General features: G+C 51.1%; 1 protein-coding gene across 1 annotated transcript in view; it reads left to right on the top strand.

Annotated features, from left to right (window-relative positions):
* Positions 1–17,830, top strand: part of LOC113406885 (neuronal vesicle trafficking-associated protein 1-like) — a 44,962-nt gene extending 27,132 nt beyond the window's left edge. The window contains exons 3-5 of the mRNA XM_026653724.1: positions 4,055–4,174; positions 9,734–9,847; positions 17,178–17,830. Of these exons, the coding sequence (XP_026509509.1) occupies positions 4,055–4,174; positions 9,734–9,847; positions 17,178–17,381 (438 nt within the window). The 3' untranslated portion in view covers positions 17,382–17,830. The remainder of the gene's footprint in view (positions 1–4,054; positions 4,175–9,733; positions 9,848–17,177) is intronic.
* Positions 17,831–18,149: the final 319 nt, after the last annotated feature.

The raw sequence follows: 18,149 nt of genomic DNA, 5'->3' as shown, positions 1-18,149 counted from the left end.
ATGACATCGACCGTGACTCCGTGCTGCTTGGAGAGGTGGCGTTACTAAATCGGCGTCGAGAGGCACTGACGTGGGTGGGAGCCAAATTGAAGTGAAGACACTTCCACAGCTAGGTCAATGCGAGGCAGCGTACGCTGACCTAACCGTGTAACGTAGACCAGGCCTCCATCCGTCTGGTGAAGCATGCCTGTAGCACACGTGTTCAGCTGCTGCTGGGTGCCTGCAGGCAGAGAGGACTTTGGTCAGGACATGGGGACCCTTCAGGGCTTGACTCTGAACTATCCTGGGGTTTATTTTCCAGGTTATCCCTCGTTGGCACATTCTCCTGTGGGCTGTCACAAGAGGACACTGGTGTAACTTGCTGGAGAGTGGGTGTGACAGGTCCCCACCGTGCTGATCTGCAGAGGCTATGTGCCTGTTACAGCCCCAGCTACGCAGCCTTGTGCTTTTTGCCTGGGAGGTCACCACTTCAATCCATAGGGTGCTGACTGTCACAACAGCAGGACCTCGTCACCAGCAACCTGCAGACACTGTGGCCCCAGTGCTCGGCGGCCTGGTGCCCCGAGCGAAGGGAGGGCAGAGTGTTCACCCCCAGTTCGCACTGGGGTTTGACCACATCAGGTGCAGGGAAGGCTTTGGGGCTGGTTTCTCAGCTCCACTCCATCCCATTTACATTGCTCCTGCAGAGGACAGAAAACTGCCCTGAGCAGGCTATTCCCTTTGCACAGCGACTCCCTGGCAGGTGTGGACCTGGGTGTGCAGGACGTATCTCATTTCCTCTTGGCCTTCCCAGAAATAAGGCGCACGTTTTTAACAGCGAGGATAATTAACCATTGGATCAACTGACCAAGTGCCGTGGTGGATTCTCCATTGCTGTCAATTTTTAAATCAGGCTTGGATGTTTTCCTACAAGATCTGCTCTAGGGGCAGGGCCAGGTCTCTGGCCTGTGCTGCACAGGTGGTCAGACTAGATGATCACAGTGATCCCTTCTGGCCTTGGGATCTATGACGCTGTGAACATGAATCCCCTGGTTGTGACGCAGTGCCCAGGGCCGTCAGGGCTGTGCCTCTGCAAGCTAGCAATGGGCACGCTCCAGCCGCTGAGCCCTCCAAGCGTCCCCTGGAGTGTCCAGCCCCTGGTCCACTGGACACTCATAGTATTCACAGATACACTGCTCCCAAAGGAACAGTGACCCCAGCCTACACGTTGCATCCCAGATCACAGTTCCGCTTAACACACAGCACCTAGATCTGACTATCGTGAAAACAAGTACAAGTGTATTGAACAAGGTGTAGAGAGTCGAGCAGCAGCGAGCCAAAGTATTGGAAACAAATGGTTACATGTAAAATCAAATCAAAACACGCCTCTAGAGTTCAGATTGAATTAACAAGATGCTGTCCTATCTAATTCATTGTACTTCACGCAAAGTCTTTGCAGCATTTTCCAGCCAGGCTGGCTCTGAGCCCCACCCCCCTTTCCTAAGACGGAAGATGCTGAGGTTTGGCTCCTTGGCAAAGGATGCTGGCAGTACCTCAGTACTCCCAGTTACACCCCAAGAATCCATTGTCTTTGCTTGATAACAGGTTGCCCCCTGCTGGTTTTGCATTTTTCTGCAGCGTACCTCTGGTAGGTTTTGCACTCTTTTGATTAGCATCAGGCTCAGTAATGCAGAGAGGCCTCCATTGTGATACATACAATGCACGGGACACACCTGACCAGCCAGAGAGATAAGTGTCGTCTGCCCCTGCCTGAACAGAATCTGTCCAAGCCCTGTCACTTCCTGGTGGCCTGCTTTTAATGTCGAGGCTTTAAGGACATAATTCCCACTATAAATACATAACTTCTTAACTATCCCATACGTGCATTTCACTATGACTAGGAGGACCAGTGGGCTACTGGCTCTCTGAAGAGACCTCACATGCCACTCTTGGTGAATTATTAGGGATGTATCTCACCCAGGGGATCCCTGTAAAGTTCCATGCCAGCTGGCATCAAGAGGCCCCTGGGTCCCTCTTGGTGTAGGGGTCATGTTGAGGGTGGGAGAGCCCTGGGGCCTTGTGCTCCAGTCACCACCAGCCAGTGGCATGGTCCCTAGGAGGCTGTTACCACAGCGTAAATAGAGCCCTGTGATTGCTTTAATTTATGCTGTGCTCCTGGCTACCCCTAGGGTAAAGGGGGATGGCTTAAAGCCGCCTTTGCTCCCTCCCCTCCAGTTCTGAGCCAAGCACAGCTCAGCCAGACCTGAGGTTCTGGCCCCTTAAATTTGAGTTGTTTAGCAGGAGCCCAGGCAGATGAATCTGTTCCATGAGGGTCGGTCAGGCCTCAGTGTACGTAGTGGAAAGAGCAGGGCTGAGGTTAGCTTCCTGACTGGTGTGCGTGGCTTGTGTTTGCACCATACCGTTCTGCATCGGTTCATGAATTTAATCAGCTCGTATGTTTTCCCACAGATTCAATGTTTGTAGTGATTTAAGATTCAGGTTTCGGTGCCGGAATGACTCTCTCCTGCTGGAGCAGGGTGCTGTGTTGTAGTGAGCATATCCAGTGGCTCTCCCTGCTGGAGGGTTCCAATGTTTTCTTCATCTGTAGCAGCGTCTATGCAATCATTTTACCATTCAAAGCATGATCCTTCCTCACTGGCTGTGTGGCTGGGGATTGCCTGGCTGCTCTGCTGGGGACTCTGTGTTGCTGTAAGGTGCCTTGTGCCCTGGTGTGCGTTCAGAAAGGCCTTTTGGGTGCCCGGTTTTAGATGTGAATTGCTACCCCTCCACGCCATGGGCTGCAGTCATGGCTGTGAGGGACTCCGCCGGCAAATCATGGCCTGGGGGAATCCCTGCTCCCCACAGAACTACACCCCTTGCAGAGAAGGGGGGTAGGGCATTCAGTTGTTACTTCTGGTGCAGTGGTGCATCAAGATCAAGAGATTGTACTCACAGCTGGCGGGCCCATTGTGTTCCCACTGGCACCGCTCGCTAACCATCCCTCTCCATTGATGATTTCCAGGTCATTCTCACTCAGCCGGCAAGTACAGAAAGGATGGTCCAAGATTGCACAGGTGACTAGTCACTCTGAGTGCCTCCCTTCTGGGGCCTGGAGATGCCTTGCAGAGACCAATTTCCAGAGAGCTACTACTCAGAATTTGCTGAAAACCAGCCCCTCTGAAAGGGCCTCAAGTCAGGCTCCCCAAGTCATCTGTGACAATAATGACCATGTATCAGAGGGGTAGCCGTGTTAGTCTGAATCTGTAAAAAGCAACAGAGGGTCCTGTGGCACCTTTAAGACTAATAATGACCATGGTTTCTGTCTCCTGCTAGCCCCAGTTCAGCCTGGCTCCTGATGGCCATGGTGTGTTTTCTCTGCACCACACACCATGTCTGCAGCCAAACACAGCTCGCACTGTGGAATCTGAATGCAGGCCGGCATTGGCAAACCTAGGGACCAGAATTTAGGCTCCTAAATCCACACCCAGTCATGTGAGTCAGAGATTGTCAGTGACACTGAAAAACTGGCTCCTGCTGGTTTCATTCGGTAGGAGCAGGGGGTATGCAGCACCTCTGACAACCAGACCGCTTATGGAGTTAGGTGCCTAGCTTTAGGCATACATGTAGCAAATGGTGACCTGCCCTGCATTGCTGCATGAATCCGGCTGGAGGTCAGGTTGCTTTTTGGTTATTGGCCTCACTACCAAATGAGCAGGACTCTTGGGAGGCCACTTATTGCGGTGCCACTGGGAGCAGAACTCCCTTCAGAAATATGCTGAGCCCTCCTGGCATTGCCAGCAGCTCTGGGCTGGGGGGATTAGGGCAGGAGGAGGCTACGGGTGGCTCTCTCTTGGTATGAGCTTTGTTGCCTCACTACTTTTTCTGTCCTCGGCCCCCAAGCAGCTGTGATGATCCATTAGGAAAGCCCCAAACATGGTGTTGGTGAGTCGCTACTTGCGAGTGGCCCAGGCCCATTCCCCTAGTCTGCTCTGCTTTTTGCCTGTCTGAGCAGTTGTTCCATGCAACCTCGTCCGGCTGTATACAGGTCACCGCTCACGGATTCCTCTCCTCACAGGTGATTGTCAAGACCAGAACAGAGTACCAGCTCCAGCAGAAGAAGAAGAGAAAGTTACATGTCCCAGGAATTAAAAAGCTGAACATAAACCTATACGATGAAGTATCAGAGAAGGTCAAGGTAAAGCATTCTCCAGCCCCCCCCCCCCCCCCGCCTCAGCAGGGATTGTGATTTGGGGGATTGTCTCTCACATTGACACTGAAACGGGAAAAGTGAATAATCCAGATTAACTCAGTGAATAATCCAGATTAACTCAGACCAGCCCTGTTTTAGCCAGGAGAGGGGCCAGCGTGTCACCTCCCGCTCTCTGTCCTCAGAGGAGAAGCCAGCAGCCTGAAACTGGAGCAAGTCGATTTACATTCCTTACAGAACAGTGCATGGGCCGGTCTGTGCTGGTGGAGATCCCGCCTCCTTCATGGGCAGTGTGAGGGGGAAAGGGCAGAAGAGAAGGAGGGACAAGGGGGGGCCTGAGGCTGTAGAACGGTCTGTGCCTGGGGCTGCTTCCTCTGCTGGAGAGCGGAAAGGGTTAACAGTCCTACAGACAGGCCAGGAGGAGGTGGCTAGCATGAGATTCCCTGGGGATGGCCAGGAGGCCCTGGTGCTGACCAGCCCCCCAGGCAGTCACTGCAGTGAGTGTGTCAGGAAGGTGCCCTAGTCCAACAGCACAGGTGGAGTAGGGGGGAACAGGATCTGGTTTTCTTCAGGAGAAGCCACCCCTCTGCATCCCACGGAGGCTCAGGTGGCAATGGAAGAGGGAGAGGGAAATGGGGCCTGCTGGGAAAGGGCTTGTTCGGGGGACAGCAGGGGAGTGGGGCTGTAGGTGAGGGGCAGACTTAGAGAAGCTGGGTTTGAATTTTCAGTGCTTGGCCGAACCAAGGGCCAAAGCTGGGGTGTTTACCCATCCCTTGTGCCCCTCTACCTTGGGGTCCCTGGGCATATGGCAGTGCCATGAGCCCAGAGGTGAAAGTAAGCCGGTACGCCCCGGTATGGCATACCGGCAAGAGCTGGTGCGCCGTACCGGGGCAGCCCGGCTTCCCCAGGCAGCAATTTAAAGGGCCTGGGGCTCCCAGCAGCGGCTGGAGTCCCAGGCCCTTTAAATTGCCGCTGGAGCCCTGGGATAGCGGCAGTGGGACTCCGGGGGTTATTTAAAGGGCTGGGCTCCCGCTGCCTCTACTGCCCTGGGCCCTTTAAATAGCCGCCGGAGCCCTGCCACTACCCCAGGGCTCCGGGGGCTATTTAAAGGGCCGGAGCGGTAGAAGTAGGGGAGTCCTGGGCCCTTTAAATAGACCCTGGAGCCCCGCTGCCGGAGCCCCCGGCTGCTGCTGCTACCCCAGCGGGGGAGGGGGAGGGCACTTACCGGTACAGGGCGGGCCGGGGCTGGCTCTGACCCCCCCCATCCCTGCCCCTTCTGTCCGAGGCCCCGCCCCTTCCGGGGGCCAGACCTGGCCCCAACCTAGCCCCGTACCGGTAAGACCCTATTTCTACTTTCACCCCTGCATGAGCCTGGACACCGTGGGTCCCTGTAGTTCATTCACCTTAGGCTCAGAGGAGAGGCAGGATGGAGCCCGGGGACGACGGGTTTGTAGCCATTTCAGCACAAGGGTGTGGCTATTTGTTCACTGCTGCTGTTCCCGCCCCACAGGCTCACACACCCCCTGGCTCTGATATGCACTTGGCAGGGGCGTCTGCAGTGAACACCATGTGGACTGGGCAGTGACAGCAGACTCCCTTCCACATGGCTAATGTGGATTGACATAATATACTCCCTATGAGCCGGTCTCACTGCTACTGGGTTAACTGGCTGTCCGGTGACTTCTGCCTCCAGAGATGCAGATTGTTTGGGGGGCCCAGGCCAAACATTCTGCAGTGTCCCGATTTTCCTGGTGCGCTTTGTCTCCGGTCCCTTGAGAAGTCACACTGGCTGTTTCTTGTCCCTCTGAATTTCCAGGGTGATTGTCCTTAGCTGCACGTTCTTTAGGGCCCGTCTTAGGACTCGCCAGTCTTACCTCGCACTCCTGAATTTCGATCCTTCTCCTCATTGCACGTAGAGATCTCTGGGGGCCATATTCTGCCCTCCCTATTCACACTGAGTAGCCCGTGACTCAGGGGAAATCTGACCTTAATTTTCTTCATCCCCCCACGTGTGCTTTGTGGACACTTGAAACCCTTGAGCTTATACCGTGTCAGACTGTATAAGGGCAATAACATTCCCGGTAGGGTACAAGAGATACACACACTCAGGCAGGGCATTAACCAGATGAGATGGGTCAGGAAGACACCCCCACTCAGGAAGACACCACCCCCAGGCAGCTTATCCAGACATGCCCATTATGTTTTCTTGCCCCTCCCTCTGCAGCCTCTGGTCCTGACTATTGTTGGGTACCAGACCCTGGGCTGTTGGTCTGGTGTGCTGAGGCCATAGCCACATCCACACCCCTACAAACACAGCCTGGTTTTCAGTCCAGTCTCAACCTGACCTCCTCTTTGACAGCCATGGGTTAGTTCCTGCAGTGACTTGCGGCCAGGGGTGGTTAAAGCTGTTAGGTGCATCTAGTTGTCTCTTTGCATCCACAAACCTAGAGCCCGGTCTGAAAACCAGGCTTCTGATGCATTTCCTTTGCCCCCTCCCCCTACTCAGATTCCACCTCATATCTTCTGAGGGGGAAAAAAAAAAGAAAAGAAAAAGAGAACGAGCTAATGGGTCTCTAAAGCAGCTTCATCTAATCTGGGAGTGAACCCACTAATGTGCATAAATGTAGGGTGATTGCACAGCATCTCTGCAAAGCCGAGTTAAGGTTGTTTGGATGCTTTTCCATATCCTATTACAATGGTAGGATTTCTGTTAAGTTAAACTTTCCCTCTGAATTTCCTGGGTTTATAACACTTATTTGGGGGATAATTGCACCATCCCTATAATGTTTTTACCCTAAATTACTGATGTACTCTTAGACTTAACTCCATCTTGGGCTATCTTTTGCTCTGCAAAAAATCACAACAACTAGATACAACATCATCAATAACTGTCTTTAATTATAACCTAATTTCTTCAAATGGAACCTATGCACTGGATTTCAGTGAGTTTTACCTACATGGGAAGTCTGAAGAGGCTGGTCTGTTCCAATAAGGCCATTTGGGACAAGAACATGTCAGATGCAGTATGCTCCATTTCCTAAAGGACTCATTTGTAGTTTAACTTCTAAACTAATGAATGGGTACACTTGTAAATTCCCAGGCAGTCCGTTCAATACACAAAGGCTGAGCGCTGAGGATATAGTGTGCTCTTCCAAAGAGGATGTGTCCCTGGTATGAGCGCAAATCTTAACTCTGGTGTCCTCACCAACATCTCCCTGGTGTACTGGTGTATTCTGTCCATTGGCCTGGTCCCAGGGGCCCAGTTCTCCCCAGGGTCCCGGGGGATATGGAAAACTCCCTCTGGCATTACAAAAACCAGGACCGGGACCTAGTCCCTCTTCCCCTTCTCTTTGATAAGTCATGTACCTGAGTGCAGCATGTGCTGATAGTGGGGAATTCCTGCTTCCCACACAGAGCTCTGCAACACATGTCAACATCAAGGCGAAATAAACGGCCATGGGATCCATGTAGCACTCACCTAGCATTACCTAGGAATCACAATGAAGGGAATGGGTTGCCTGGCCACTCCCTGGAGAGACAGAAGGGGCTGGGTTAGAATCCATCGGGTCTGCCGGAGAAGCTGTTTCTAAGAGAGGAGCTGGGTCTATTTGGGGTGGGGGAGCCCAAGTCGTCTTCAGAAGCTGTGTGACCCTCATAAAGTTTCCCCTGGCTCTGAGCTCCAGCTGTGAGTTCCTCATACGTCTGGGAGCTGCAGCATATCCCCACTCGGAGCAGGGGCTGGGGGTCGGTCCCAGAGCTGGGTGAAAATTTCCAGCCAGAATTATTTTACTGAAAAAGGCAGATTTAGATCAACTGAGACATTCTGTGAATTTGTGTTGAATTCGCTGAATTGTTTTAATAAATAAAAATCCCCCCAAATAAAATGTTTCCTTTTGAAACGACTTCTCATTTTGAAATGGATTTCCATTTTATTTTGAAAAAAAAATGGAAAAAGGTTAAAGCTCTAAAAATGAAACAAAACATTTAGTTGGACTCAAAAACCATATTTTTTTGGAACATTTTGGTTAGGGCAGCGAACTGGAAAATCAGGTGCCTCTGACCGTGCCCCCATCCACACTGTACAACCCCTGTGGGATCAGGGAGTTTGAACTGGTGCGGGTGATGGAGAGGCCAGAGGCTGAGCCGCCCACAGAGGCTGGCTCTGCACAAGTGGCACAATCTGGAATGGGCAGAGATGACCCAAGAGATCCCTGTCTTCGCTGTCTGACTCACACCTGGGCCCTGGTGCTTTAATGCAGCTGTAAATAGCAGCTCTCACACTATGAGTCACAGCCAAAAATAGAACTTCAGAACCAACAAGCCAGCCCCCCCAGGAAGCTTTCTGTTGGAGGAAGCAGGGAAAGCTCTTTGCAGCCACTGGGTATAAGACAAATAACATCAGACCTTGCGCCACCCAGAGCCAGCCAGGCAAGTTCTGGAAGTGAAAATGAGCCTTCCCTTGCTGACTTTCTTTCTTCGTATCCATGCAGACTGGGTGCCTGGCCTTAGCCGGTGTGCCTGAGGTGGGCACCGTGACACTGCCCATGCTCGGCAGCACCAGCGGGCATTTCCATCCCACGCTATGGAAGGAGAAGCGGCTTTATTGAGCGATTTATAAATGATGTCACACACGTTCTCTCAGGGCCAGTTCCTGGGGCCTGTTTTTCTCCCACCAGGGTATGAGTTATTGCCAGTGACATCACTCTATCTACTTATCTTGGGCCTACACATATTCCCCGCCCCACGGCTGCAGCTGGAATGGCCATCTGCTTCCCTCTGGAATCCATAGAGTCATAGAGGCCAGAAGGGACAGTTCCAACCATCCAGTCTGTCCTCCTGCCCACCACAGGCTAGCGAGCCCCCCACCCACCAGTGACTCCTGCAGGCAGCCCAGAACATGCAGTGGAGTTAGAGCAAATCCCTTAGAAAGAGACATTCTTTCCAGACTCCGAGTGACGGAGAACCCTCCATGTCTCTTGGTGAGCTGTTCCAGGGGCTAACTAACCTCCATTTAAAATGTGCACCTTATTTCAAGTTTGTCCAGCATTAGCTTCCACCCACTGGATCTTGTTCTGCCCTTTTCTGCAAGATTAAACAACCCTCTATTATTGCAAATTTCTGCCCCAAGGAGATGCTTGTAGACCATGATCAAGTCACTTCTTAACCTTCTCCTAGATAAATGAAACAGACTGAGTTTCTTTAGTCTCTCACTGCAAGGCAGGTTTCCAGACCTGAATCATTCATATCGCTCTCTTCCAAATCCTTTCCAGTTGGTCCAGTTGATTAGAAATGCAGACACCAGATCTGGACGTGGTATCCAGTGATGGTCCCACCAGTGCCAATCCATATATAGAGGTAACACCGCCCCTCTCATTGTAAGGTCTGTGTGGACACCTGACCTGGATATGGTGACGGTCTCATCAAGGCAGGGTACCCTCTCTCATTGTTTGTCGATGTCTTCAGGTTTGGGGATTTTTGTGAAAAATACACAAAACATCTTCATCTGGGCTCATGCCAGTTGTTCTGTTTTGTTCCCTTTCCTTCCAGCTGACGGGGTTGATTCTCATCACGATGGCCTTCCTGACCTGCCTGCTCATGCTGGTCATGTACAAGGCACTGTGGTATGACCAGCTGAGCTGCCCAGAGGGCTTTGTGTTTAAGGTAAGATGACCCCTGTCTCCCTCTGGCCTGTCTCGGTTATCGCCTTACTCATGGTGGTGCTGGGAAAGGAAGGACGCTGCCATCTCCTCAGTGTCAAATGTTTGCATTATGCTGTGCCCTGGCTCACGTATGGGCCCCGATCTTGCCTGGTGCTGGGGGCCCTCAGCTGTCCATGCTCTCGGCTTTGGAGGATGAGCTCCCTTTGGGACTGTTGGGATGTTGTGCTTTTGAGAAGGTCAATTGCTGAACCCTGACACTGGCCTGTATCGCCCAGTAAGTGTCTTGTAAGCGATGTTGACATGGAGGTGGAGATGAGTGTGGGTGAACGGTATAACCAGCTGATCACAGCCGCTGGCTGTGTTCTTTCTTCAGACACCCCATGTCCGCAGGGATCCTCCGGGGGGACCCCAGCAAGCATCACACCTGCAGAGCGAAATGCCTGCTCCTCTTGACTGGGGCAAAGTGTCCTATGAGTGATGTCAAGGAGAGATCTGCTGATACGATCTACCCAGTTGTACAACCATAGGGATTGGTGTAGCAATTTGCCTACCTTCCTCTGATACTGCGATGCCTAGAACTGAACTTGGTGCTCTTGTGCTGTAGAAGAGGGGAATTGTCAGTCTGTCTGTCTATCCCCAGGGAATCTGAATCAGCTCCCTCTTCCGACTTGCTGCCCTTTTGTATGCTGCCCAAAACGTAGGGGCTGTTTTACTGCTTTGTTTGGCAGCTTGCTGGGGCTGTGCTTTCCAGCACACTTCTAGCTCCTCCCCCCAGGGCTTTTTGCCAAGCATGTGCCTTACACGGCGTACTTGTGTATCACTGATTAGCTTGCATTTGCCCAGGATCAGTCCAGTGTGTTATTTCTCACCCTTGGCAGTGCTCTGGCTACGTGAGCCGTTTGCACACCATTGTTGTACATGCCCAGACTGGCCTCCAGCTGGCACCCCTGCTGGGTGATTTCAGAGCGCAATGCAGAGATGCAGGATGCCACTAAGAATGGCCCTTTCCCAGTGGAAACACATTTACTGCTTTGGAAAAAGAAACCCCTGTGTCTGTGCCCCAAGCAGCAGAAACCAAGTGCGTGGCTTCATGGGATGGAATATCCCCCCATCTTCAGGCTGGCAGGCTGTGACTGCTGGGCATCCGAGGCACAAAGGGGGGGTGCTCCAGGGTGTGTTCTTGGAGCAGAACTCTCCTTGCGCCTCCTCCCGGTGAGCCTTGACTCCTGTAATTGGCCTGTGTGTATGAGGAGGGCTGAATATCAGAGGGATGCAGCCTGCCATGTCGGGCTGGGGGGCAGGTGGTAAGGAGAGACCATGCCAAGGGCCCAATTCAGTGCAGGGTTTTTTGCCAGTGGAAGCTGGTGCTGACCCAGTGGGAGGAGCCCACCTGGAGGAAAGTTTACAAGGAGGGGACAGCAGTGGCACAAGGTGCCAGCAACTCCTGCCCTGCCAGGGGCCTATGCCCACCCCCAATGCTGCTGCCTGCAAAGGAGCATGGCCAAGGGAGCTGGGGTAGGCCTGGTCAGAAATCTTTTTTGATGGAAAATTGGGGTTTTGATGGAATGAAATATTTCATGGGAAGTGCCTGGTTTCCACGGAATGGTCCAAAAACAGGCAGCCTGAAAACCAAAATATTTCCATTGTGAGGCGGTGCCACGTGGGCATTGTAGTTTGGGTGCCTCTAACTCCCCATTCTCCTCTCCGGCCAGGCCACATTTCCCTAAGTGAGGGGTGTAATGGTCGAGGGGGTTCCACCGCTGCTGATACTCTGTGTGTGGGGGGCGGCACATGGTCGCGCCGTGAAGAGAGCACTGTGAAGCTGTGATGAACTGTGGTGTGAGTCACCCAAATACACATGCTTCCCGCCTCTCTTGCTGATCACTGTAACCCACCAGCCAGTGCATTCACTTCATGTCCCCCTCCATGCCCAGTCCACACAGGTTATGAGTCTGTGACAATCCGGGCCTGCGGCGTCTAGCTTCTCAGCCCAGGCTACAAAGACTTGTGTTTAGGGGCGGTGCAGTAGGCAGCCAGGCAAGTGTAATGCAGGGCAACCTGCTGCTGCAGCCTCCCCTGGTGGTACCTAATTCTGGGAAGTCAAGGAGAGGCAGGGAGTGTTTCGGGGAGTGAGTAAAGGCACAGAGGGTGCCACAGCAGATGACACTAAGCTGGGGGGAGAGAACCGATGTGGACAAATTGGAGAGAGTGCAGCGGAGGGCAATGAAAATGATTAGGGGCCTGGGGCACATCACTTACGAGGAGAGACTGAGGGAACTGGGGTTATTTAGTCTGCAGAAGAGAAGAGTGAGGGGGGGGGTGTGACGGGTTGGATCACAGAAACCCCCTTGGGAGCTGCCACCTGATGTGCAAAGACTACCCCTGCTTCTGTTTTCCCTGCCAGCTCAGGACTCCAGCACCCTGTCTTGCTGAGTGAGACACTCCAGTCTGGCTCCAACACAGACCCAGGGTCTGAATTACTTGTCCCAAAGCTGCAAGTTTACCTGAAAACAGCTCATAGAAGTGTGCTTGTCTTTAGCACTCAGATGCCCAACTCCCAATGGGGTCTAAACCCAGATAAATCCGTTTTACCCTGCATAAAGCTTATGCAGGGCAAACTCATAAATTGTTTGCCCTCTATAACACTGATAGAGAGATATGCACAGTTGTTTGCTCCCCCAGGTATTAATACATACTCTGATAAATTACTAAATAAAAAGTGATTTTATTAAATACAGACAGTAGGATTTAAGTGGTTCCAAGTAGTAACAGACAGAACAAAGTAAGTCACCAAGCAAAATAAAATAAAATGCGCAAATCTATGCCTAATCAAACTGAATACAGATAATCTCACCCTCAGAGATGCTTCAGTAAGTTTTTCTCAGACTGGACACCTTCCAGGCCTGGGCACAATTCTTTCCCCTGGTACAGCTCTTGTTCCAGCTCAGGTGGTAGCTAGGGGATTCTTCATGATGGCTCCTCTCCCCGTCTGTTCTCTTCCACCCCTTTATATATCTTTTGCATAAGGCGGGAACCTTTTGTCCCTCTGGGTTTCCACTCCCCCCCACTGGAAAAGCACCAGGTTAAAGATGGATTCCAGTTCAGGTGACATGATCACATGTCACTGCAAGACTTCATTGCTCACTTGCCAGCACACACATATACAGGAAGACTCACAGGTAAACACAGCCATCTGCGGATAATGGTCCTTGTTAATGGGAGTCATCAAGATTCCAAACCACCATTAATGGCCCACACTTTACATAATTACAATAGGCCCTCAGAGTTATGTTTTATATTTCTAGTTTTAGATACAAGAGTGGTACATTTCTACAAATAGGATGATCACACTCAGTAGATTATGAGCTTTGTAATGATACCTTACAAGAGACCTTTTGCACAAAGCATATCCCATTTGCATTATAGTCACTTATTATCAAATTTTTATAAAACTATCCCAGTTACATTATATTCACTTATTATCATGTTTTTATAAAACCATATAGACTGCACAATGTCACAGGGGGGATTTGATAGCAGCCTTCAATTACGTGAAAGGGGGAGGGGGTTCCAAGAAGGATGGAGCTCAGCTGTTCTCAGTGGTGGCAGATGACAGAACAGGGAGCAATGGTCTCAAGTTGCAGTAGGGGAGGTCTAGGTTAGATATTAGGAAACACTATTTCACTAGGAGGGTGGTGAAGCACTGGAATGGGTTACCTAGGGAGGTGGTGGAATCTCCTTCCTTAGAGGTTTTTAAGGCCCGGCTTGACAAAGCCCTGGCTGGGATGATTTAGTTGGTGTTGGTCCTGCTTTGAGCAGGGGATTGGACTAGATGACTTCCTGAGGTCTCTTCCAATCCTAATATTCTATGATCCCTCCAGCTGACCGCTAAACACGAAGCACTTCTCTTTCAGTAACTTTCCAATGGGATACAGTGTTATAGACACAGAACTGAATGAGACATGTCATTCAGCTGCTCACACCCTTCCGGAGGGTCGACCTAGAAGCAGTCTCAGCACCATAGCTTCTCCCTCTGATTCTCAGGCAGAGGCAGCTCCCCTTCTCCTTGATTCTGGGGACAGCTCAGCTACACCAAAGCTGGATAAAAAAAGTGTGAAATTAGCAAACAAAAACTACATTCAGTGGCAGTTAATGTTGCATTAGGACTTGTCACTAACCCAAACCCTTTAAATGTGACCTCATATCAATTATGACCAAATCAGCCCATCTGACTGCCACACATACCATGCATTTGGGAACATATTCTGTCTTAACACAGCTGAGATCACTGGTAAGGTTTTGTGTTAGATGCAAGTTTGATGCTGTTGGGGCATGTGTTGCTTTTGGGTATTGGCTGGAGATGGAAGTGAGCTCTGTGGTGCGTTGGAGGGTGCTATTGAAGATGTAGACAATACAAAGGTGACAAGGATTGCAGGAATCTTTCCACTTAACTGCTTATTTCCAAGCTTTTAAGTTTATGGACAGATGGGATGTGTCCTGCATCAACCTGAACTGTCACTAAATGTAGATTTTGTTTGTTAACATGTATTATATGTTACACACACCGATGCACAGACAGACACACACAAGTTAAAAGAAAATTAAGGTTGCAAAGCCAAGCACTCAAAAGTTAGGAAATGCCAGAATTAAGACTGCCTGTACAACCTTAACTCTGTCCCTTTATGTGTATGCATTCTGATACAGTTTGTAATGATGTGATCACAGACTATTTTTTCCACAGGAGGCAGTGGGGAGATGTGAGGGGATGGAGCATGCTCAGTGAGGGCAGAACCTTTGGAGAGTTTACTGCTAACATCTATGAAGTTTCTATGGAGCATGTGTCAAATGCGATTTTTCCAGTGGGTTATAACTTGGCCAAATTTAAAAAAGAATTTGCTAATCTGGGCAAAGCAGTGTATTTCCCCTCCCCTTGTTCTCTGAAACAGCTGAACTGTTTTGACTGAAATTTCCCCCTCAAAATCAGCCTGAGCCAAACACCTGGCAGGGGAAATGTTGGGCCTGCTTGGCCAGCGTGTTGGGAAGAGTGGGGGCTGTTGGTTTGTTGTGATGCTTCCCCAGCAACAGGCTCAGGGAGCAGTGGCGGGGGCAGGCTGTGTTGGGTGCTCCATCAGAACAGCACAGACAGGCCTGTTGGGAGGCTAGCCAGCCTGTTGAGGAGTGGACAAGGGCAGACCCCAGCTCAGTGTCTAGCCCCCTGGGGAGTCCCAAGGGTCAGAACTCTGAGGGGGCATCTAGCCCACAGATTCCTCCTGTATAGTGTGCCATGCAAGACCCACAGAACTTGGGGGGATGCAGGAGTTCCTGGCCCCAAAAGCTGCCCTGGACTCAGTGGGGCCAGGATTTCAGCCCTGGGGTCTTTTGGGGGACTTTTCTGCCCCCAGCAGTTTTTGTGTGGGGATCCCTGTCTAACTCCAGCAGGTCCTGTGGGACGCCAGTGGCTGCCCAGTTCTGCAAGGCCAGTCTGTGAAGACTGCAAGGTGCCAGCAGTGGCCCCCTTCCCCCACACTCCTCCACTTGACCAGCATTGACAGCATAGACCAACTTCTCACGGGTCCCTGAGCACAGGGTGTCCATCTTCTCTGAGGGCTTCAGAAAAGGGGCAAAGGAGGGAAGGTGCACTGAGCTGGGAGCCAGGAGCCCATGAGTTCAAACGTCACCAATTCCACTCACTGCTGTTAATATTTGTGTGAATGTCACAGCCCTGATTATTGGCCAGTGCCGGGTGCCTCGGCTGCAGTGAACAATCATATGCCTGTTACAAACAAAGGAATTGAGAGCTTGCTGGAGAGGCTCCCCCCCATGTGACAGCACTGCTGGGGCAGAGGTGAGGCAGAAGGCACTCCGTCCTTTCTTCGCCCTATAGCCTCCCTACCCTTCCCCCATCTACCTCCCAGACCATGTTGCCTCTCACGCTGACACCGTTGAAGCTAATAGTCTAGGTTTACCCCACTCAGGCAGGCAGGATTTGGCCCATCTAGCACATTAAGGACATCTGAGGCCTCTCCCCACTAGGATAAAAGGCAAGTTTTAAAGACACGCTCCCTAGTAGACTTGAACTAATATGTTCTCAAACTCTAGGACAGCCGGGGCAGGCTGCAGGCTGTTAGCTGGTCAAGGTGAGCCCTAGTGGGGAGACACCAGCAGACATGGGTTAAAATCAGGGTCGGCTCCAGGCACCAGTGGAGGAAGAGGCGGCATTCCGTCCATTCTTGGGGCGGCACAGTCCGGGCAGCTTTTTTTTTTTTGTTGCTTGGGGTGGCAAAAATGGTAGAGCCGGCTCTGGTTAAAATACAATCTGTCCTGCCTGCGTGAGGATTTTAAGGGTTTGTTCAAAGGGGCTAGCTGCCGTGTTTAAGCATATGCTAGCTGTTCTAGCATGGAAAGGTCCTATCTGATGTAGGACAGCAGCCGGGATCCTGCTACTAAATCACTGAGAGGCTTTTGAAATTCCCCATCCTGCACCTTCCCAGGGCGGGGCCCAGCCTTTCTCTTGTCCTAACTCCTGCGCGTGCTTCCTGTGGGGAGAGCGGCTCGATGAAACTGGGGAACATGTCAGAAGCTGGAACCAGCTCTGCGTGAGATGTTTGCCATTAAACCCCAAACTCAGGGGAAATCACCTGGCTTCCAGGAATTTGGGATGGTCAAAAATTCTCAGTTGAAATGATTTTTGAGAGAAAATGGGGGTTTGGGCTTTTCATGAAAAGTGCCTGTTTTCTGTGGAAAAACCAGATACTCCCAAAATGAATATTTCAATCTGGAGATCCTGATGCATGGCCTCATGGGAGTTGTAGGTCAGATGCCTCAGGTCCCGACTGCTTCATGTCCTTTATGGGCCGGGCTCCCTGATCAGATGATATCTCCCATAATGCAACACAGCCATGAACTCCCATGATGTGGCTGCCTCCCAGCACCAAGAGGAGGAGCATGGGGGATGTAGGCAGGCCAGGGAACCCAGCATATATAGGAGAATGGTCACTGAGTCAGAAGTCGAAGCCCATCCACCCTGTTTCCCAGCTCGGACAATTAGACAGGGAGCAGAATTCTGCTTCCTGATGCGAATCCAGAGGAACCCGTGTTGCCAGTGGAGTTATGCCAGTGTAAAGAGACGCCGCCCCACGGAGTGGATCAGCAGGCACTACAGGGGGTCGAGTTATCTGCATCCTTTCTCTTGCCGCATGGAAGAGCATGACCCAGCACAGTTATTGGTTACAAGGGAGCTTGGGGCCCAGCCAGCGTCCCTGCTCCCTCTGCTTTCTAACCAAGGCCTGCAGGTCTCTTTTGCTCATGGTGTTTTCTGTTCTTTTCCCCAGCACAAGCACTGCACTCCCGCTGCGCTGGAGATGTACTATTCAGAGCAGGAAGTGGGACCCCAAGGAAGTCTCTACACGGCCATTAACCACTTAAATCAAGGCAAGAAAACCGTCCCTGACCTGCCTTCCCCTTGGTTACCGGTCATTAATGCCTTGAAGAAAGCTGAGAAAGGCAAAGAGGATCCGGCTGGCATTCAGCAGTAAGGGACAGGAGCCAGACACACCTGGACTGTGGTTCCAGGAGTGCGTGTATTAACTTCAAGGAGAGTATTAATCCATTCAAAGCTAGTTTTGTGTCCCAAATCAACCAACAAAAAGACAATGCTGAAAGGGCGCCTAGGGCAGGAACAAATTGTTTTCTTTCTGGCACAGAGAAGAGATTTTGCTCCATTCTGAGAGATGCCCCTCCCCCAATCTCTTGAGCATAAAAACGTTGTCCGAATGGTTATTCTTTGCTTTTCTTTATTTCTGTATTTATAATGGGGGATGCCGGGGGAATCTGTCGGCATGGCGGCCGAGTAGCCATTAGAACGCCATGCCACGCCAAGGCTGAGATAGTGTTTTTCTGCACCTCCATGGATAATTTGAGATGGACTGAAGTAATACTCTTCTTCGTGCTATACAGGGGTTAGCTTTTGTCTGCACACATTGCATTAACCCCAGAAGGACCTTTCGGTCCCTGTCCAGTAGTGTTTCGTTAATGGTTTTTCGACACAGTGGTTGCTGAGTGCCCATGACCTTCTTCATGTCAGGAGGGAAGAAAATAGGCTATGGGCAGACCACAAAAATAGCAACCTTTTAGAGCAGCTAAGTGCTTCAGTGTTGCTATCCAGTGCTGTATGGAGGCAAATGTTAACACGCATTGCACTTTAATTTGAGTAAGCTTTTAAATGTCATTTATGCTTCGCTAGTCTCAGTTGCAATTTGATTGCTAATTACCAGGCTAAATCTGACACCATTTAATTACATTGC

This window comes from Terrapene carolina, unplaced genomic scaffold (assembly GCF_002925995.2).
Source record: "Terrapene carolina triunguis isolate 2854851 unplaced genomic scaffold, T_m_triunguis-2.0 Scaffold147, whole genome shotgun sequence".
In the NCBI taxonomy this organism is placed as follows: Eukaryota; Metazoa; Chordata; order Testudines; family Emydidae; genus Terrapene; species Terrapene triunguis.
Note: the sequence above shows the minus strand (reverse complement) of the source record. Positions and strands in the feature narration are given on the sequence as shown.